The sequence below is a fragment of the Bos indicus genome, chromosome 4, assembly GCF_029378745.1.
Source record: "Bos indicus isolate NIAB-ARS_2022 breed Sahiwal x Tharparkar chromosome 4, NIAB-ARS_B.indTharparkar_mat_pri_1.0, whole genome shotgun sequence".
In the NCBI taxonomy this organism is placed as follows: Eukaryota; Metazoa; Chordata; class Mammalia; order Artiodactyla; family Bovidae; genus Bos; species Bos indicus.
In genome coordinates, this window is record NC_091763.1 from 93,340,068 (window position 1) to 93,362,284 (window position 22,217).

The following is a 22,217-nucleotide window of genomic DNA, read 5'->3' on the forward strand; positions in this document are numbered from 1 at the left end:
CCGACCAGTGCAACTAGTTTCCGAAAAGCGGCGGCGATGTAGGTTCGCAGCCCCACCCCGCGGGAGCAGCTCCTCCCCAAGGAAGACCTCACAAGGCCAACCGCTGGACTCCAGCTCGAGCCTAGGTCCTATCCCGCCCTTGCCCCGCGGCGCAGAACGGCCTCTCCCGGCCCCTCACCGAACGCTGCAGCTCCCCAAGCCAAAACGAGGCGCGTTCCTTTCCGCTGGGATCTGGGTCGTGGTACAGCGCCTGCACTGCCTGGTACACGAGCTGCAGTGTCGGCTTTGCTCCTTCCATGGTGGTAGCGGTGGTGGCGGCAGCGACGGTTCTGGCTCTTCTCCCGAGGCTCCTCCGATTGCTCCGCCCTCGCGCTTCCTCACTGTGTCGGCCACGGCCGCTCCCTGACTGGCGCCATCTCCTCTTTGGCCGTTACCAGGGCAGATGGGTTCCTCGTGGAAGTTACCCCCTCGGAAACACAGGTTAGATTGTATTCAAGTTCCTGGTCGTTTTTCCGATCTTCCCACAAGACTCCACACTTCTGAATCCAGACGCCGGTGCTAGCTTCCTGACCTGCTGACTTGCCCTCCGAAGGCTGTCCGGGCAAGACAGAGACCACGAAGCTTACCTCAACAGCTTTACCCGGACCGGAAGCAGCAGCACCAAAATCTTCGGCACACTTCCGTCTGGTGCGTTGTAAACGGCCTCCGTGCCGGCACGCCTCCTCTTTTCTCCCCGCCCCGCCCCCCGCCGGAAGTGACCCTACAGGGACAGGAGCCGGTAAGAAGTGGATCTCTGCATTTCTTGCTTGGGACTGGGGCTCTGCGATCCTCGTGGCGCGCACACCTGTACAGCTTTCCCCCTTTCTTCCCCCTTCCGACTTTTTCAGCCCTTCCCAGAGAATCCTTTAGGACCCCCGTGGACAAGTCGAGTCAATTCAACTGTGGCCTGACACTGACTGTACTGGAAAGCCATGGATGACTTAAGACAGAATTTGTATACTGACTCTAATGGAGGTGACAGACATACAATCAAATAACTAGCGTACAAACCTGGGAAATGTGCCATGTTGAAAAAAAATAGAAAATACCTAGAACCCTCTATCCACGAAATTCTTAACACCCAAAAGGGTGTAATTCTATTGCTCAGGACACTGAGTCCAGAGTATTTGCACAAACACACTGAATTGTGTTTTTGTGTATACCTTTCATACTGAATCAAACATCAATTCTACAACAATTCTGAATACACAAAAGAATATACAAATCTTGGAATCCGTACTAGGGAGAAAATTTCCAAACATTGCTATGTCTCCTTTGCAATAATAAATAACTGTTCAGTTCAGTTCACCTCAGTCGCTCAGTCGTCCGACTTTGCTACCCCATGAATGGCAGCACGCCAGGCCTCCCTGTCCATCACCAACTCCCGGAGTTCACTCAAATCCAGCCATCTCCTCCTCTGTTGTCCCCTTCTCCTCCTCTGTCGTCCCCTTCTCCTCCTCTGTCGTCCCCTTCTCCTCCTGCCCCCAATCCCTCCCAGCATCAGAGTCTTTTCCAGTGAGTCAACTCTTCGCATGAAGTGTCCAAAGTATTGGAGTTTCAGCTTTAGCATCAGTCCTTCCAATGAACACCCAGGACTGATCTCCTTTAGAATGGACTGGCTGGATCTCCTTGCAGTCCAAGGGACTCTCAAGAGTCTTCTCCAATACCACAGTTCAAAAGCATCAGTTCTTCGGCGCTCAGCTTTCTTCACAGTCCACCTCTCACATCCATACATGACTACTGGAAAAACCATAGCCTTGACTAGATGGACATTTGTTGGCAAAGTAATGTCTCTGCTTTTGAATATGCTATCTAGGTTGGTTATAACTTTCCTTCCAAGGAGTAGGCCTCTTTTAATTTCATGGCTACAATCACCATCTGCAGTGATTTTGGAGCCCCCAAAAATAAAGTCTGACACTGTTTCCCCATCTATTTTCCATGAAGTGATGGGACCAGATGCCATGATCTTTGTTTTCTGAACGTTGAGCTTTAAGCCAACTTTTTCCCTCTCCTCTTTCACTTTCCTCAAGAGGCTTTTTAGTTCCTCTTCACTTTATGCCATAAGGGTGGTGTCATCTGCATATCTGAGGTTATTGATATTTCTCCCGGCAATCTTGATTCCAGCTTGTGCTTCTTCCAGCCCGGCGTTTCTCATGATGTACTCTGCATATAAGTTAAATAAGCAGGGTGACAATATACAGGCTTGGCGTACTCCTTTTCCTATTTGGAACCAGTCTGTTGTTCCATGTCCAGTTCTAACTGTTGCTTCCTGACCTGCATATAGGTTTCTCAAGAGACAGATCAGGTGGTCTGGTATGCCCATCTCTTTCAGAATTTTCCACAGTTTATTGTGATCCACACAGTCAAAGGCTTTGACATAGTCAATAAAGCAGAAATAGATGTTTTTCTGGAACTCTCTTGCTTTTTTGATGATCCAGCGGATGTTGGCAATTTGATCTCTGGTTCCTCTGCCTTTTCTAAAACCAGCTTGAACATCTGGAAGTTCACGGTTCACGTATTGCTAAAGCCTGGCCTGGAGAATTTTGAGCATTACTTTACTAGCAAGTGAGATGAGTGCAATTGTGTGGTAGTTTGAGCAATCTTTGGCATTGCCTTTCTTTGGGATTAGAATGAAAACTGACCTTTTCCAGTCCTGTGGCCACTGCTGAGTTTTCCAAATTTGCTGGCATATTGAGTGCAGCACTTTCACAGCATCATCTTCCAGGATTTGAAATAGCTCAACTGGAATTCCATCACCTCCACTAGCTTTGTTCGTAGTGATGCTTTCTAAGGCCCACTTGACTTCACATTCCTAGAGCCAGGATGTCTGGCTCTAAGTGAGTGATCACACCATCGTGATTATCTTGGTTGTGAAGATCTTTTTTGTACAGTTCTTCTGTGTATTCTTGCCACCTCTTCTTAATATCTTCTGCATCTGTTAGGTCCATACAATTTCTGTCCTTTATTGAGCCCATCTTTGCATGAAATGTTCCCTTGGGATCTCTAATTTTCTTGAAGAGATCTCTAGTCTTTCCCATTCTGTTGTTTTCCTCTATTTCTTTGATCACTGAGGAAGGCTTTCTTATCTCTCCTTGCTATTCTTTGGAACTCTGCATTCAGATGCTTATATCTTTCCTTTTCTCCTTTGCTTTTTGCTTCTCTTCTTTTCACAGCTATTTGTAAGGCCTCCCCAGACAGCCATTTTGCTTTTTTGCATTTCTTTTCCATGGGGATGGTCTTGATCCCTGTCTCCTGTACAATGTCACGAACCTTCGTCCATAGTTCATCAGGCACTCTGTCTATCAGATCTAGTCCCTTAAATCTATTTCTCACTTCCACTGTGTAGTCATAAGGGATTTGATTTAGGTCATACTTGAATGGTCTAGTGGTCTTCCCCACTTTCTTCAATTTAAGTCTGAATTTGGCAATAAGGAGTTCATGATGTGAGCCACAGTCAGCTCCAGGTCTTGTTTTTGCTGACTGTATAGAGCTTCTCCATCTTTGGCTGCAAAGAATATATTCAGTCTGATTTCTGTGTTGAACATCTCATGATGTCCATGTATAGAGTCTTCTCTTGTGTTGTTGGAAGAGGGTGTTTGCTATGACCAGTGCATTCTTTTGGCAAAACTCTGTTAGCCTTTGCCCTGCTTCATTCTGTACTCCAAGGCCAAATTTGCCTGTTACTCTAAGTGTTTCTTGACTTCCTACTTTTGCATTCCAGTCCCCTATAATAATGAGGACATCTTTTTGGGGTGTTAGTTCTAGCAGGTCTTGTAGGTCTTCATAGAACTGTTCAACTTCAGCTTCTTCAGCATTACTGGTTGGGGCATAGGCTTGGATTACCGTGATATTGAATGGTTTGCCTTGGAAACAAATAGGGATCATTCTGTCGTTTTTGAGATTGCATCCAAGTACTGCATTACAGACTCTTTTGTTGACCATGATGGCTACTCCATTTCTTCTGAGGGATTCCTGCCCACAGTAGTAGATATAATGGTCATCTGAGTTAAATTCACCCATTCCAGTCCATTTTAGTTCACTGATTCCTAGAATGTCGACGTTCACTCTTGCCATCTCCTGTTTGACCACTTCCAATTTACTTTGATTCATGGACCTGACATTCCAGGTTCCTATGCAATATTGCTCTTTACAGCATCGGACCTTGCTTCTATCACCAGTCACATCCACAACTGGGAGTTGTTTTGCTTTGGCTACATCCCTTCATTCTTTCTGAAGTTATTTCTCCACTGATCTCCAGTAGTATATTGGGCACCTACCGACCTAGGGAGTTCCTCTTTCAGTATCCTATCATTTTGCCTTTTCATACTGTTCATGGGGTTCTCAAGGCAAGAATACTGAAGTGGTTTGCCATTCCCTTCTCCAGTGAACCACATTCTGTCAGACCTCTCCACCATGACCTGCCCCTCTTGGGTGGCCGCACATGGCATGGCCTAGTTTCATTGAGTAAGATTTGATAAATTCTTAAAATGTGTGAAGCACTGTAGTTACAAGGTCTTATTTAATCCTTTTAACAGTAAATAGAAACTAAATCCCCATTTTAAAGAATAAGAACTAGGTTATGTAATCTGCCAAACGTTACAAATTTCTTGAATGAAAATCAGGATTTGATCCAAATCAATTTGGCTCCAGAACCTGTTAAAGAATACCATCTCTAACATCCTGTGTATTAGTTTGTTTCTGAATTGTTATTGTCAAGGGATTATAACTACTAGGGTTGCAATGAAAACAGGTACGGTACTCTATATAAAGGAAAGAAACTTGATATTTTGGTTACCTAATTCATCTATTCATTAAAAATTTAGTAAGACCATCTTGGTCTCTGCCCTCATGGAGTTTATAGTCTAAATGCAAAGAAATACAAGTTACTCATTACAGTTTAAAAGGTATATTAATATCCACAAGTAAAAGAATGATGTTTGACCTACCTTGCACCATATTTTTAAAAAAAATAAAAAATAAATGTAAGAGCTAAAATTATGAAACTGTTAGAAGAAAACAGGAGTATATCTTCATGAACTTGGATTAGACAGTGGTTTGTTAGATGTGGCACCAAAAGCCCAATTAACAAAAGGAAAAATAGATAAACTCTACTTCATCAAAACCAAAATTTTGTGTGTCTCAAAGAACAATATTAAAAGAATAAAATGACAACCCACAAAATGAGAGAAAATACTTGCAAATCAAATATCTGATAAGGGATGAGTTGTTGTTCAGTCCCTAAGTCCTGTCCAATTCTTTCTGATCCCATGGACTGCAGCATGCCTGGCTTCCCTGTCCTTCACTATCTCCGGGAGTTTGCTCAAACTCATGTCCATTGAGTCGGTGATGCCATCCAACCATCTCATCCTCTGTAACCCCATTCTCCTCTTGCCCTCAATCTTTCCCAGCATCAGGGTCTTTTCCAATGAGTTGGTTGTTTGCATCAGGTGGCCAAAGTATTGAAGCTTCAGCTTCAGGATCAGTCCTTCCAATGAATATTCAGGACTGATTTCCTTTAGGATTGACCAGTTTGATCTCCTTGCTGTCCAAGGGACGCTCAAGAGTCTTCTCTCACATCACAGTTCAAAAGCATCAATTCTTAGGTGCTCAGCCTTCTTTATGATCCAACTCTCACATCCATACATGACCACTGGAAAAACCATACCTTTGACTAGACGGCCTTTGTTGGCAAAGTGATATCTCTGCTTTTTAATACGCTGTCTAGGTTTGTCATAGCTTTCCTTCCAAAGAGTGAGCATCTTTTCATTTCATGGCTGTGATCACAATCTGGAGTGATTCTGGAGCCCAAGAAAATAATATCTGCCACTGTTTCCACTTTTCCCCCATCTATTTGCCATGAAGTAATGGGACCAGATGATATGAACCTAGTTTTTTGAATGTTAAGTTTTAAATAAGCTTTCTCACTATTTTCACCTTCATCAAAGGTCTCTTCAGTTCCTCTTCACTTTCTGCCATTAGAGTAGTATCATCTGCATACCTGAGGTTGTTGATATTTCTCCCAGCAATCTTGATTCCAGCTTGTGATTCATAAAGGGTGGCAATTCACATGATACACTCCACATAGATGTCAAATCAGCAGGGTGACAAAATACAGCCTTGACCTATTCCTTTTCCAATTTTGAACCAGTCTGTTGTTCCATGTCTGGTTCTGTTACTTCTTGTCCTGAATACAGGTTTCTCAGGAGGCAGGTAACTTGGTCTGGTATTCCCATTTCTTTAAGAATTTTCCATAGTTTGTTGTGGTCCACAGAGTCAAAGTCCTTAGCACAGTCTATGAAGCAGAAATAGATATTTTTCTAAAATTCTCTTGCTTTTTCTTTGATCCAGTGAATGTTGGCAATTTGATCTCTGGTTCCTCTAAGTTCAGTTCAGTTGCTCAGTTATGTCCAACTCTTTGAAACCCCATGGACTGCAGCGTGCCAGGCCTCCCTGTCCATCACCAACTCCCAGAGCTTACTCAAACTCATGTCCATTGCGTCAGTGATGCTATCCAACCATCTCATGCTCTGTCATCCCCTTCTCCTCCTGCCCTCAATCTTTCCCAGCATCAGGGTCTTTTCCAATGAGTCAGTTCTTCACATCAGGTGGCCAAAGTATTGGAGTTTCAGCTTCAGCGTCAGTGCTTCCAATGAATACTCAGGACTGATTTCCTTTAGGATGGACTGGTTGGATCTCCTGGCAGTCCAAGGGACTCTCAAGAGTTTTCTCCAACACCACAATTCAAAAGCATCAATTCTACAGCACTCAGCTTTGTTTGTGGTCCAACTCTCACATCCATACATGACTACTGGAAATAAAATAGCTTTGATTATATGGACCTTTAATAGTAAAGTAATGTCTCTGCTTTTTAATATGCTGACTAGGTTTGTCATAGCTTTTTTTTCCCAAGGAGCAAGAGTCTTTTAATTTCATGGCTGCAGTCACCATCTGCAGTGATTTTGGAGCCCAAGAAAATAAAGTCTCTCACCACTTTCCATTATTTTCCCATGTATTTGCCATGAAGTGATGGAACCAGATGCCATGATCTTAGTTTTTTGAATGTTGAGTTTTAAGCCAGAAGAAAACAGGCGTATGTCTTCATGATCTTTGACTAAACAATGGTTCCTTAGATATGGCACCAAAGCACAGTTAACAAAAGGAAAAATAGATAAATTGGACTTCATCAAATCTAAAAACTTGTGTCTCAAAGAGCACTATTAAGAGGGTGAAATAATCACCCGCAAAATGAGAGAAAATACTCCACTCTGTTCTTTCACTTTCATCAAGAGGCTCTTTAGTTTCTCTTCGCTTTCTGCCATAAAGGTGGTGTCATCTGCATATCTGAGGTTATTGATATTTCTCCTGGCAATCTTGATTCCAGCATGTGCTTCATCCAATCCAGCATTTCACATGTTGTACTCTGCCTATAAGTTTAATAAGCACGGTGACAATATACAGCTTGATGTACTCCTTTCTCAGTTTGGAACCACTGCATTGTTCCATGTCCAATTCTAACTGTTGCTTCTTGACCTGCATACAGATTTCTCAGGAGGCAGGTAAGGTGGTTAGGTATACAGGGGAAGGCTTTAGTGTAGTCAGTGAAGCTGAAGTAGATGTTTTTCTGGAACTCTCTTGCTTTTCCAGTGATCCAACGGATGTTGGCAATTTGATCTCTGGGTCCTCTGCCTTCTCTAAAACCAGCTTGAACATCTGGAAGTTCACGGTTCATGTATCACTGAAGCCTGGCTTAGAGAATTTTGAGGATTACTTTACTAGCGTGTGAGATGAGTGCAATTGTGCGGCAGTTTGAACATTCTTTGGCATTGTTCTTCTTTGGGATTGGAATAAAACTGACCTTTTCTAGTCCTATGGCCACTGCTGAGTTTTCCAAATTTGCTGGCATATTGAGTGCAGCACTTTCACAGCATCATCTTTTAGAATGAAATAATTCAACTGGAATTCCATCACCTCCACTAGCTTTGTTTGTAGTGATGCTTCTTAAGGCCCACTTGACTTCACATTCCAGGATATCTGGCTCTAGGTGAGTGATCACACCACTGTGGTTATCTGGGTCTTTAAGATCTTTTTTGTATACCTCTTCTCTGTATTCTTGCCACTTCTTCTTAATATCTTCTACATCTGTTAGGTCCATACCATTTCTGTCCTTTATTGTGTCCATCTTTGCATGAAATGTCCCCTTGGTATCTCTAATTTTCTTGAAGAGATCTCAAGTCTTTCCTGTTCTATTATTTTCCTCTATTTCTTTGCACTGATCACTGAGGAAGGCTTTCTTATCTCTTCTTGCTATTCTTTGGAACTCTGCACTCAGATGGGTATATCTTTCCTTTTCTCCTTTGCCTTTCACTTCTCTTTCTCAGCTATTTGTAAGGCCTCCTCAGGCAACCATTTTGCATTTTTGCATTTCTTCTTCTTTGGGATGGTTTTGACCACTGCCTGCTGTACAGTGTTATGAACCTCTGCTCATGCTTCTTTAGGCACTCTATCTATTAGATCTAATCCCTTGAATATATTTGTCACTTCCATTGTATAATGGTAAAGGATTTGATTTAGGTCATACCTGAACAGACTAGTGGTTTTCCCTACTTTCTTCAATTTAAGTCTGAATTTTGCAATAAGGAGTTCATGATCTGAGCCACAATCAGCTCCTGGTCTTGTTTTTGCTGACTGTATAGAGCTTCTCCATCTTTGGCTGCAAAGAACATAATCAATCTGATTTTGGTATTGACCATCTGGTGATGTCCATGTGTAGAGTCTTCTCTTGTGTTGTTGGAAGAGTATGTTTGCTATGACCAGTGCATTCCCTTGGCAAAACTCTGTTAGCCTTTGCCCTGCTTCATTTTGTACCCCAAAGACAAATTTCCTGTTACTCCAGGTATCTCTTGACTTCCTACTTTTGCATTCCAGTCCCCTAAAATGAAAAGGACATCTTTTTTTGGTGTTAGTTATAGAAGATCTTGTAGGTCTTCATAGAACCGTTCAGCTTCTTTGGCATTAGTGGTTGGGGGCAGAGACTTGGATTTCTGTGATAGTGAATGGTTTGCCTTGATAACAGAGATCATTCTGTCATTTCTGAGATTGCACCCAAGTACTGCATTTCGGACTCTTTTTGTTGACTTTGAGGGCTACTCCATTTCTTCTAAAGGGTTCTTACCCACAGTAGTAGATATAATGATCATCTGAATTATATTTGCCCGTTCCAGTCCATTTTAGTTCACTGATTCCTAAAATGTTGATGATGTTCACTCTTGCCATCTTCTGTTTGACCATTTCCAATTTACCTTGATCCATAAAGCTAACATTCCATTTTCTATGCAATATTGTTCTTTACATCATCAGACTTTACTTCCATCACCAGTCACATCCACAACTGGGCGTTGTTTTTGCTTTGCCTTAGCCTCTTTATTCTTTCTGGAGCTATTTCTCCACTGATCTCCAGTAGCATACTGGGCACCTACTGACCTGGGGAGTTCCTCTTTCAGTATCCTATTTTTTGCCTTTTCATACTGTTCATGGGGTTCTCAAAGCAAGAACACTGCAGTGGGTTGCCATTCCCTTCTCCAGTGGACCACGTTTTGTCAGACCCCTCCACCATGACTGGTCTTTCTTGGCCCTACATAGCATGGCTCATAGTTTCATTGAGTTAGACAAGGCTGTGATACAAGTAATCAGTTTGTTTGCTGCTGCTGCTGCTAAGTCACTTCAGTCGTGTCCGACTCTGTGCGACCCCATAGATGGCAGCCCACCAGGCTCCCCCGTCCCTGGGATTCTCCAGGCAAGAACACGGGAGTGGGTTGCCATTTCCTTCTCCAATGCATGAAAGTGAAAAGTGAAAGGGAAGTCGTTCAGTTGTGTCCAACTCTTGGCGACCCCATGGACTGCAGCCCACCAGGTTCCTCCATTCATGGGATTTTCCAGGCAAGAGTGCTGGAGTGGGGTGCCATTGCCTTTTCCAAATCAGTTTGTTTAGTTTTCTGTAATTGTGGTTTCCATTCTGTTTGCCCTGTGATGGATAAGGAAAAGAGCCTTGTGGGAGCTTCCTGATGGGTGGGACTGGCTCTGAGGGAATCTGGGTCTTACTCTGATAGGTGGGGCCTGATCATTAAATCTTTAATCCAATTTTCTGTTGATGGGTGGGGCTGTGTTCCCTCCCTGTAGCTTGGCTTAAGGCCAAACTATGATGAGGTAATGCTGACCTCCTTAAAAACAAGGAGGTCAAAGGCTAACAGAGTTTTGCCAAAAGCACTGGTCATAGCAAATACCCTCTTCCAACAACACAAAAGGAGACTTTACACATGGATATCACCAGATGATCAATGCAGAAATCATATTGATTATATTCTTTGCAGCCAAAGATGGAGAAGCTGTATACAGTCAGCAAAAACAAGACTGGGAGCTGACTGTGGCTCAGATCATGAACTTCTTATTGCCAAATTCAGACTTAAATTGAAGAAAGTAGGGAAAACCACTAGACCATTCAAGTATGACCTAAATTAAAATCCCTTAGGATTATACAGTGGAAGTGAAAAATAGATTCAAGGGATCAGATCTAATAGACAGAATGCCTGTAGAACTATGGACAGAGGTTCATGACATTGTACAGGAGGAAGGGATCAAGACCATCCCCAAGAAAAAGAAATAGAAAAAGGCAAAATGGTTGCCTGAGGAGGCCTTACAAATAGCTGAGAAAGAGAAGTGAAAGGCAAAGGAGAATAGGAAAGATATACCCATCTGAGTGCAGAGTTCCAAAGAATAGCAAGAAGAGATAAGAAAGCCTTTCTCAGTGATCAGTGCAAAGAAATAGAGGAAAATAATAGAACAGGAAAGACTTGAGATCTCTTCAAGAAAATTAGAGATACCAAGGGGACATTTCATGCAAAGATGGACACAATAAAGGACAGAAATGGTATGGACCTAACAGATGTAGAAGATATTAAGAAGAAGTGGCAAGAATACAGAGAAGAGGTATACAAAAAAGATCTTAAAGACCCAGATAACCACAGTGGTGTGATCACTCACCTAGAGCCAGACATCCTGGAATGTGAAGTCAAGTGGGCCTTAAGAAGCATCACTACAAACAAAGCTAGTGGAGGTGATGGAATTCCAGTTGAATTATTTCATTCTAAAAGATGATGCTGTGAAAGTGCTGCACTCAATATGCCAGCAAATTTGGAAAACTCAGCAGTGGCCATAGGACTAGAAAAGGTCAGTTTTATTCCAATCCCAAAGAAGAACAATGCCAAAGAATGTTCAAACTGCCATACAAATGTACTCATCTCACACCCTAGCAAAGTAGTGTTCAATATTCTCCAAGCTAGGCTTCAACAGTATGTGAACTGTGAACTTCCAGATGCTCAAGCTGGATTTAGAAAAGGCAGAGATCAAATTTCCAACATCCTTTGGATCATAGAAAAAGCAAGAGAATTTCAGAAAAACATCTATTTCTGCCTTATTGATTACATCAAAGCCTTTGACTGTGTAGATCACAGCAAACTGTGGAAAATTCTTAAAGAGATGGGAATACCAGATTACCTTACCTGCCTCCTGAGAAATCTGTATGCAGGTCAAGAAGCAAAAGTTAGAACTGGACATGGAACAATAGACTGGTTCCAAATTGGGAAAGGAGTATGTCAAGGTTGTATATTGTCACCCTGCTTATTTAACTTATATGCAGAGTATATCATGCGGAATGCTGGGTTGGATGAAGCACAAGCTGGAATCAAGATTGCCGGGAGAAATATCAATAACCTCAGATACACAAATGATACCACCCTTATGGCAGAAAGCAAAGAAGAACTAAAGAGCCTCTTGATGAAAGTGAAAGAGGAGAGTGAAAAAGCTGACTTAAGACTCAACATTCAAAACACTAAGATCATGGCATCTAGTCCCATCACTTCATGGCAAATAGATGGGGAAAAAATGGAAACAGAAACTTTTTTTTTTTTGGTTCCAAAATCACTGCAGATGGTGACTGCAGCCGTGAAATTAAAAGACAATTGCTCCTTGGAAGAAAAGCTATGACAAACCTAGACAGCATATTAAAAAACAGAGACATTACTTTTCCAACAAAGGTCTTTCTAAAAGTCAAAACTGTGGTTTTTCCAGTAGTCATGTATGGATGCAAGAGTTGGACTATAAAGAAAGCTGAGCACTGAAGAACGATGCTTTTGAACTATGGTGTTGGAGAAGACTCTTGAGAGTCCCTTGGACTGCAAGGAGATCCAACCAGTCCATCCTAAAAGAAATCAGTCCTGAATATTCATTGGAAGGACTGATGCTGAAGCTGAAACTCCAATACTTTGGCCACCTGATGTGAAGAACTGACTCATTGGAAAAGACCCTGATGCTGGGAAAGATTGAGGGCAGGAGGAGAAGGGGACGACAGAGGATGAGATGGTTGGATGGCATCACCGACTCTATGGACGTGAGTTTGAGTAAGCTCTGGGAGTTGGTGATGGACAGGGAGGCCTGGCACGCTGCAATCCATGGGGTTGCAAAGAGTTGGACACGACTGAGTGACTGAACTGAGAGTCTGTTTCCCTAGTCCTGTTCTGTAATCAAATCCCACTGGCCTTCAAGGTCCAAGTCCCTGGGGGTTCTCATTCCCTTTGCTGGATCCCCAGGTTGGGAAATCTGTTGTGGGCCCTTAACCTTTTGCACAGTGCCAGAACTTCTTTGGTATAATTGTTCTCCACTTTGTGGGTTGTCTGCTCGATAGCTCTATAGTGGGGCTCCCACACTGCGCCTCCCAGATCTGCTGCAGCCAGAGCCCCTGTCCCCACGGCAGGCCACTGCTGACCTGTGACTTCTCAGGAGACACTCAAACACTCAAAGGCAGGTCTGGCTCAGTCTTTTGTGGGGTCCCTGGGTCCTGGTGCGCACAAGGTTTTATATTGTCCTGGTTCCTCTGCCTTTTCTAAATCCAGCTTGTACATCTGGAAGTTCTTAGTTCTTGTACTGTTGAAGCTTAGCTTGAAGGATTTTTAGCATAATCTTGCTAGCATGTGAAATGAGCTCAGTTGTACAGTAGTTTGAACATTCTTTGTCATTTTCTTTCTTTGGGATTGGAATAAAACTGACTTTTTTGGAGAAGGAAATGGCAACCCACTCCAGTATTCTTGCCTGGAGAATCCCATAGACAGAGGAGCCTGGCAGGCTACAGTCCATGGGGTCGCAAGAGTCAGACACGACTTAGTGCACTGTCTCACCCCAGAGATCCTGCCACATATACCACAAAAACCAAACATCCCCCAGTGACCTTGACCCCACTGTTCCAATCACTCCCAGGTGGGAATTCAGGCACATGTCCACAGAGGTCACAGACAACACACATACGGTTCTGTTATGTCCCATATATTACCCTTTCATGTCCCAAGGAAGACGTTTTCTCTTAGAGATTTTCATTTAGTGTATCTTTAAAAAATCTTGTGTTAAACTTGCCTTCATCTTTTTCTTGGGTAAGGACAACCCAGAAATGGCCCTTTTGTGTCTGTGATGTTACCATTCACAACTTTCTGGATAGGCCTAGTACAATCTTGAGAACAGGGTTGCTGTATGCTGAATGTCAGACGGTAGCTCTTAGCTTTGCCTGTCTTAGGGAGTTATGCTATGCATTTTTTATTGGTGTACCATGTTTGATTTGTCCCTAATACCTTTGAAGTTTTTCTGAGAAATGAATAATGCAACATGAACTTATTAAAATACATTTTAAGCCTTTAAAAAAAAAAAAAACTGACTTTTTCCAGTCCTGTGGCCATTGCTCAATTTTCCAAATTTGCTGGCATATTGAGTGCAGCACTTTCACAGCATCATCTTTTAGAATGAAATAGTTCAACTGGAATTCCATCACCTCCACTAGCTTTGTTTGTAGTGATGCTTCTTAAGGCCCACTTGACTTCCCACTCCAGGATGTCTGGCTCTAGGTGACTGACCACACCACCATGGTTATCCAAGTCATTAAGACCTTTTTGGTATAATTCTTCTGTGTATTCTGGCCACCTCTTCTTAACTTCTTCTGACAAAACATGGTTCACTAGAGAAGGGAATGGCAAACCATTTCAGTATTCTTGCCTTGAGATCCCCATGAACAATATGAAAAGGCAAAAAGATATGACCCCCAGGTCAATAGGTGTTCAATATGCTTCTGGGGAAGAGATGAGAAATAACTCCAGAAATAATGAAGAAGCTGGGCCAGAGTGGACACAGTGCTCAGTTGTTAATGTGTCTGGTGGTGAAAGTAAAGAATGCGGTAAAGAACAATACTGCACAGTAAATGGAATGTTAGGTCCATGAATCAAGGTAAATTGGATGTGGTGAAGCAGGAGATGGCAAGATTGAATATCAGCATCTTAGGAATCAGAGAACTAAAATGGATGGTAATGAGTGAATTTAATTCAGATGGCCATTGTATCTACTACTTTGGACAAGAATCCCTTAGAAGAAATGGAGTAGCCCTCAGAGTCAACAAAAGAGTCCAAAATGAAGTACTTGGGTGCAGTCTCAAAAACAATGGAATGATCTTGGTTCGTTTCTAAGGCAAATCACTTAACATCACAGCAATCCAAGTCTATGCCCCAACATCTAATGCCAATGAAACTGAAGTCCAATGGTTCTGTGAAGACCTATAAGATCTTCTAGAACAAACAAGGAGAAGGCAATGGCACGCCACTCCAGTACTTTTGCCTAGAAAATCCCATGGATGGAGGAGCCTGGTGGGCTTCAGTCCATGGGGTCGTGAAGAGTTGGACACGACTGAACGACTTCACTTTCACTTTTCATTTTCATGCATTGGAGAAGGAAATGGCAACCCACTCCCGTGTTCTTTCCTGGAGAATCCCAGGGACGGGGAAGCCTGGTGGACTGCTGTCTATGGGGTCGCACAGAGTTGGACACGACTGAAGCAACTTAGCAGCAGCAGCAGCAGAGAGGTATCTGGAAGAATTTTCAACTGAATGTTAACACAGGTTAGTTGCAGTGATGGACTTTTGAGTGGTTTCTACTTTCTACTTTCTTTTTTGTGTTTATTTCTTCACAGCATTTATCACCACGTGACACATTCCATATTTTTATTATTTTTTGGCTTTTCCCTCTGTTAACACAGAAGCTCTCAGTAACGTCGTATCCCCAGTGCTTTCAGCATATGGCAGGAACACAATAAATATTTGCTAAATGCATTAATAATGTTTCTATGACTTGAATTTTTCTTTATCATGATTATTTACACTTTTAACAAATATATTTTCTCAAAATCAACATGGTTGTTTTTTTTTCCCAAACAGTGACACTGTAAACTTGAAGTCATAACCATCAGGAGCCACTGTCAACAGAATCTTGGTGGCTGTTGGCCCAAAGGCCGCACAGCACAGACCTCTTCTGGCCCAACTTCAACCCATAGGGCACATATCCTGTATCATATTCCTCCAGCTGCAGAACCCAAGACAGTCATAAACCCAGTATTAAACCTCTTTCCTTCCATTAAACCCACATCCGGGGCTCACGTGCTGAGGACAGCATTTGCCTTTGTGTGGCTCTCCAGCTCAGAATTTCCTCAGTCATGGGCAGCTTTGCCGCCAATTTCCCTTGCAAAGCAAATTCAAACTGGTGAGAGGAATTGGGAGAGGAGGATGGGGAATAGAGATTGTAAATTTCTATGGAGCAGGAAGAACATGAATTAACTGTCCACAGTCGAAAGGAGCCTTGTTCAAAGAGCGATGTTCTGAATAGGGTGGCAAAACACTACACAGGTTGGAATTTTTCTGAACATTCACAAAGTGATACTCTCTTCAGGAAAAAAAAAAAAAAAATACTGTACAGAGAACCCAAGGGCAATGGTAGAGAAAAAACATACACAGTTCAGTAAGTGTCCGCCCACCTGCCCCTCGTTCCTTCTTGTGCCCTGTCATGTCCGACTCTTTGTGGCCTCATGGACTATAGCCTACCAGACTCCACTGCCCGTGGAATTCTCCAGGCAGGAATACTGGAGTGGGTTGCCATTTCCTGCTCCAGGAGATCTTCCCAACCCAAGGACCAAACCCACGTCTCTTCTGCGCATCTCCTGCATTGGCTGGCATTTACCACTAGTGCCACCTGAGCAGCACCCTCTTTCTCCTTAACCCCTCACAAAGTCTTCCTTCCCTGGTTAACTCTTCTCTTTGGAAGCCAGACATAGAGGAGGGGAAAAGTAGCCTTATCACAACAAGATTAATTTTTTATGTTATATAATATCCACAGTTTATTGACTTTTAATCCAGCTTTACTTCAGTATATTAAGCAATACACTGGTGCTCATATGATGTAAGTCAAACTGTCACCCAGTCAGGCTGATGGAAGATGACACTCCCCTCACAAATGCAGAAGGCTCCTGGAAAATGCCACAGACAGAGGAGTCTGGCGGGCTGTAGTCCATGGGGTCTCGAAGAGCCAGACACAACTTAAAGCCTGAGCACCCACACACACACACACCAGCTGGCTACAGGGAGAAAAAAAAATAACTCTTCCTTATATGGCATGGTGGAAGGAGGGCTATCCTAAACATTAGACCCCAGGTACCAGTCCCAGCAGCACCTTCTTCTAGCTTTGTGACTCTAAGTAAGTGTTAGTCGCTCAGTCGTGTCCGACTCTTTGCCACCCCACAAACTGTAGTCCACCAGGCTTCTTTATGGGATTCTCCAAGCAAGAATACTGGAGTGGGTTGCCATTCCCTTTTTCAGAGGATCTTTCTGACCCAGGGATTGAACCCAGGTCTCCCGCATTGCAAGCAGCTTCTTTATCATTTGAGCTACAGGGAAGTCCTATGTGACTCTGTGTATCAATAACTACTTTCCTAAGCTGGATTCCCCTGCCAAAAGGAACATGATTCTTACCCATCCAACTTACAAGGAGGCACAAGATCACATGAACGTGCCTTGGCTCATTGTAAACAACCCTAAGTGCTTCCTTGGTGGCTCAGACAATAAAGAATCCACCTACAATGCAGGATACCTGGTTTGGATATCTGGGTCAAGAAGATCCCTTGGAGACAGGAATGGCAACCCACTCCAGTATTTTTGCCATGGAAAATTCCATGGGCAGAGTAGCCTGGTGGGCTACAGTCCATGGGCTCCCAGAAAGTTGGACATAACTTAGCGCCCACACGAAGCAGCTGTAAAGCAATTAGCATTTTACAAAGATATGGAGTCAAACTGTCACTTATGGTCTTATTGAGACACTTAGAAATCACAAGGTCTTACCCCCAAACCAAGTCTTTTCAAATATAGGAGGAATGGTGTATTAATGATCTCTCCAGGCAATCAACAAGCCAAAGACTTGGCTACTTCACCAGCCAAGCACCAATAAACACTGACATACTTTCTGGGGCCAAAATGCTTACCAGCTGGCTCTTGCTTCTTGAAGAAATTAGATATTTAGATCCGCTTTATGACTCTTACCCTCCCTGCCACTCTGCTTAGCAGGCACTGATCACATACCTGCTCTGGTTTTATGCTGCTGCAACCAGACTCCAGGGCCTATTTCCATGAACAAATCCAATGTCCTCAATATTGTCCCCCAGGCTTCTAGATCACTCTACAAACTCAGACATCCCAACTTCCCTCCTCCCCCAGCGCCCCAATACTTCACTTTCGAAAACTCATCTCTCTCTGATGTCACTTGATTTTCAATGGCGCCTATCAACCCAGTTGCACATTAAAATCACCTGGGGGTATTTTAAACAGCTCCAATGCCTGGGTATCTCCCTGCTGCTGCTAAGTTGCTTCAGTCATGTCCAACTCTGTGAGACCCCATAGACGGCAGCCCACCAGGCTCCCCCGTCCCTGGGATTCTCCAGGCAAGAACACTGGAGTGGGCTGCCATTTCCTTCTCCAATGCATAAAAGTGAAAGTGAAGTCGCTCAGTCGTGTCCGACTCTTCACGACCCCAGGGACGGCAGCCTACCAGGCTCCTCCATCCATGGGATTTTCCAGGCAAGAGTATTGGAGTGGGGTGCCATTGCCTTCTCCGGGGTACCTCCCTAGACGACTTAAATCAGAAGCCCTGGGGCTAGGTCCGGGATTGAAAGTGAAAGTGAAGTCACTCAGGCATGTCAGACTCTTTGTGATCCCATGGACTGTAGCCTACCAGGCTCCTCAGTCTGTGGAACTTTCCAGACAAGAGTACTGGAGTGGGTTGCCATTTCCTTCTCCAAGGGATCTTCCCAACCCAGGGATCGAACCCCGGTCTCCTGCACTGCAGGCAGACGCTTTACCGCCTGAGCCACCAGGGATTAAGTGGTTCTAATATGCACCTAGTTTGTTGGCCGTGTGTTCATTTAGTCACTGGAGAGTTTCTCAGCAGGAGAGCTACTGGCATTTGGGGCAGGACCATTTTTCCTCGTGCAAGTGTGATTCAAGCCTCACGAAGTATCACTAGCACACCCCAGTTCCAGTCGTGGTGACAACCCAAAACACACCATCTCCAAATGCCCCCACTTGAGAATCTCACCAGCTCCTTCTTTTCCTTTTGTACTTCTCCAGAGTGAAAGGCCCTCCCTTCCCACCCCACTCTTCAATTCTCACGTGACCAATTGTTCTAGTTTGCTCAGGACCCAGGGGTTTCCCAAGACATTAGGCTCTCAGTGCTAAATCTAGGAAAGTCCCAGGCAAACCCTCAGTGGTTAATCACCACAGATTTCCTTCTCTTGGCTCCCATGAGAGATCTTCATTGTTTTGTCTGTTTCTCTCTCCTCTTTTCTGGGAACTGGCCCTTCCCAACCCCATTCCAGGGTTATACTAGGAACAACCTTGAGGAGCTTGCTGATATAAGCTGGGCCACCTGACTTCCTCCCCCAGAATTTTCAGTTGGAACTGGATGCTAGTCTCAGTTTGGCTAGTGCTTCTAAAGAGATTTAAATTTGGGAACTGGTGGCCATTTCCTACAGATTTTATTGTCTTGGTCTCCAAAATCACTGTGGACAGTGATTGCAGCCATGATATTAAAAGATGCTTGCTCCTTAGAAGAAAAGTTATACAAAACTAGATAGCATATTAAAAAGAAAAGACATCACTTTGCCAGCAAAGGTCTGAATAGTCAAAGCTATGGTTTTCCAATAGTCATGTATGGATGGGAAAGTTGGACCAGAAAGAAGGCTGAGTGCCAGAGAGTTGATGTGTTTGAATTGTGGTGCTGGAAGACTCTTGAGAGTCCCTAGAACTGCAAGGAGATTAAACCAGTCAACCCTAAAGAAAATCAACCCTGAATATTCATTGGAAGAACTTATGCTGAAGCTGAAGCTCCAATACTTTGGCCACCTGATTCGAAGAGCCGACTCATTGGAAAAGACCCTGATCCCGGGAAAGATTGAAGGCAAAAGGAGAAGAGGGCAACAGAGGATGAGATGATTAGTTAACATCCCCGATTCAATGGACTTGGATTTGAGCAAACTCTGGAAGACGTGAAGGACAGAGGAGCCTGGCATGCTGTAGTCCATGGGGTCACAAAGAGTAGAACACAATTTAGTGACTGAACACTAACAACACTTTCCTACAGTGAAGACTACTGTTAGGTGTCAGGGAGAATGTGCGAAACAGAAAATCTGTAGCAACAAAGGAAACACGTGCCCCAAAAGAAACACATGCAGAGGTGGGGAGGAAACTTCCTGGCTTCCCCATGGTGCCCAAGTAGTTCTCAAACTTGAGCCTGCATCAGCATCCCCTTAAAACACTGTTTTTTGGGCCCCACCCCCAGAGTTTGTGATACAGTCGGTCTCCTCAGTGGTCCAAGGGTCTTCTTTTCCAAGGGTTTCCAGGTGGTGTTAATGCTTCAAATTAGGAATTTTGTGAGGACCCTTCCTCTGGGCCAGTTTCAGCATTGATCGATTTTTTTTTGGGCCAAGCTGAAGCACAGAGCCTTAACCACTGGATGGCCAGGGAATTCCCAAGTAATTCCCAAGTCTATATCTGATCAATTCCCCCACTTCTTTTTCTCAAACTTTGAGGGCTCAACAGGCTCAGCCCCGCCCTAGTGGTACATGGGTTACATGAGTCTGTACTTTTTTTAAAAAATCCTGGTTCCTGGGACTTGGGTGCTATCCCCAGATCTTCTAATTTAATTGGTCTGGCATGTGGCTCAAGTCTCTGGATCGATTGACTCATTATTTTTGGCTGAGCTGCTAGGCATGTGAGATCTTAGTTCCCCCACCAGGGATCAAACCTGTGCCCCCTGCAGTGGATGCATGAAGCCTTAACCACTGGACTGCCAGGGAAGTCCCAAGTCTGTATCTTTCTAATAAACTCCTCCTCTTCTTTTTCTCAAATAGCTTTCAGTTCAGTTCAGTTCAGTCGCTCAGTCGTGTCCAGCTCTTTGCAACCCCGTGGATTGCAGCGTGCCAGGCCTCCCTGTCCATCACCAACTCCCGGAGTTCACTCAGACTCACGTCCATGGAGTCAGTGATGCCATCCAGCCATCTCATCCTCTGTCGTCCCCTTCTCCTCCTGCCCCCAATCCCTCCCAGCATCAGAGTCTTTTCCAATGAGTCAACTCTTCACATGAGGTGGCCAAAGTACTGGAGTTTCAGCTTTAGCATCATTCCTTCCAAAGAAATCCCAGGGCTGATCTCCTTTAGAATGGACTGGTTGGAGCTCCTTGCAGTCCAAGGGACTCTCAAGAGTCTTTTCCAACACCACAGTTCAAAACCATCAATTCTTTGGTGCTCAGCCTTCTTCACAGTCCAACTCTCACATCCATACATGACCACAGGAAAAACCATAGCCTTGACTAGATGGACATTTGTTGGCAAAGCAATGTCTCTGCTTTAGAATATGCTATCTAGGTTGGTCATAACTTTCCTTCCAAAGAGTGTCTTTTAATTTCATGGCTGCAATCACCATCTGCAGTGATTTTGGAGCCCAAAACAATAAAGTCTGACACTGTTTCCACTGTTTCCCCATCTATTTCCCATTAAGTGATGGGACCAGATGCCATGATCTTTGTTTTCTGAATGTTGAGCTTTAAGCCAACTTTTTCCCTCTCCTCTTGCACTTTCATCAAGAGGCTTTTTAGTTCCTCTTCACTTTCTGCCATAAGGGTGGTGTCATCTGCATATCTGAGGTTACTGATATTTCTCCTGGCAATCTTGATTCCAGCTTGTGCTTCTTCCAGTCCAGTGTTTCTCATGATGTACTCTGCATATAAGTTAAACAAGCAGGGTGACAGTATACAGCCTTGACGAACTCCTTTTCCTATTTGGAACCAGTCTGTTGTTCCATGTCCAGTTCTAACTGTTGGTTCCTGACCTGCATACAGGTTTCTCAAGAGGCAGGTCAGGTGGTCTGGTATTCCCATCTCTTTCAGAATTTTCCACAGTTTATTGTGATCCACACAGTCAAAGGCTTTGGCATAGTCAATAAAGCAGAAATAGATGTTTTTCTGGAACTCTCTTACTTTTTCGATGATCCAGCAGATGTTGGCAATTTGATCTCTAGTTCCTCTGCCTTTTCTAAAACCAGCTTGAACATCTGGAAGTTCACGGTTCATGTATTGCTAAAGCCTGGCTTAGAGAATTTTGAGCATTACTTTACTAGCATGTGAGATGAGTGCAATTACGTGGTAGTTTGAGCACTCTTTGGCATTGCCTTTCTTTGGGATTGGAATGAAAACTGACCTTTTCCAGTCCTGTGGCCACTGCTGAGTTTTCCAAATTTGCTGGCATATTGAGTGTAGCACTTTCACAGCATCATCTTTCAGGATTTGAAATAGCTCAACTGGAATTCCATCACCTCCACTAACTTTGTTTGTAGTGATGCTTCCTAAGGCCCACTTGACTTCACATTCCAGGATGTCTGGTTCTAGGTCAGTGATCACATCATTGTGATTATCTGGGTCATGAAGATCTTTTTTGTACAGTTCTTCTGTGTATCGTTGCCACCTCTTCTTATATCTTCTGCTTCTGTTAGGTCCATACCATTTCTGTCCTTTATCGAGCCCATCTTTGCATGAAATATTCCCTTAGTATCTCTACTTTTCTTGAAGAGATCTCTAGTCTTTCCCATTTTGTTGTTTTCCTCTTTCTTTGCATTGATCGCTGAGGAAGGCTTTCTTATCTCTTTTGCTATTCTTTGAAACTCTACATTCAGATGCTTATATCTTTCCTTTTCTCCTTTGCATTTCGCTTCTCTTCTTTTCACAGC

The 22,217-nt window shown here is 43.6% G+C and overlaps 1 protein-coding gene and 1 long non-coding RNA gene across 4 annotated transcripts in view; one reads left to right on the top strand and one right to left on the bottom strand.

The window, feature by feature from the left end:
- Positions 1-22,217, bottom strand: part of TNPO3 (transportin 3) — a 111,366-nt gene that overhangs the window by 78,716 nt on the left and 10,433 nt on the right. The window contains exon 1 of one of the 3 annotated variants that reach the window (XM_019959055.2): positions 179-618. The exons of 1 other annotated variant lie outside the window; for it this stretch is intronic. In XM_019959055.2, the coding sequence (XP_019814614.1) occupies positions 179-298 (120 nt within the window). In that variant the 5' untranslated portion in view covers positions 299-618. Of the gene's footprint in view, positions 1-178; positions 619-22,217 lie in introns of those variants that run through there. One more of the 3 variants, XM_019959056.2, reaches the window with a different exon arrangement.
- Positions 671-22,217, top strand: part of LOC139182758 (uncharacterized) — a 28,486-nt gene continuing 6,939 nt past the window's right edge. The window contains exon 1 of the long non-coding RNA XR_011566310.1: positions 671-778. This is a non-coding gene — a long non-coding RNA (uncharacterized lncRNA). The remainder of the gene's footprint in view (positions 779-22,217) is intronic.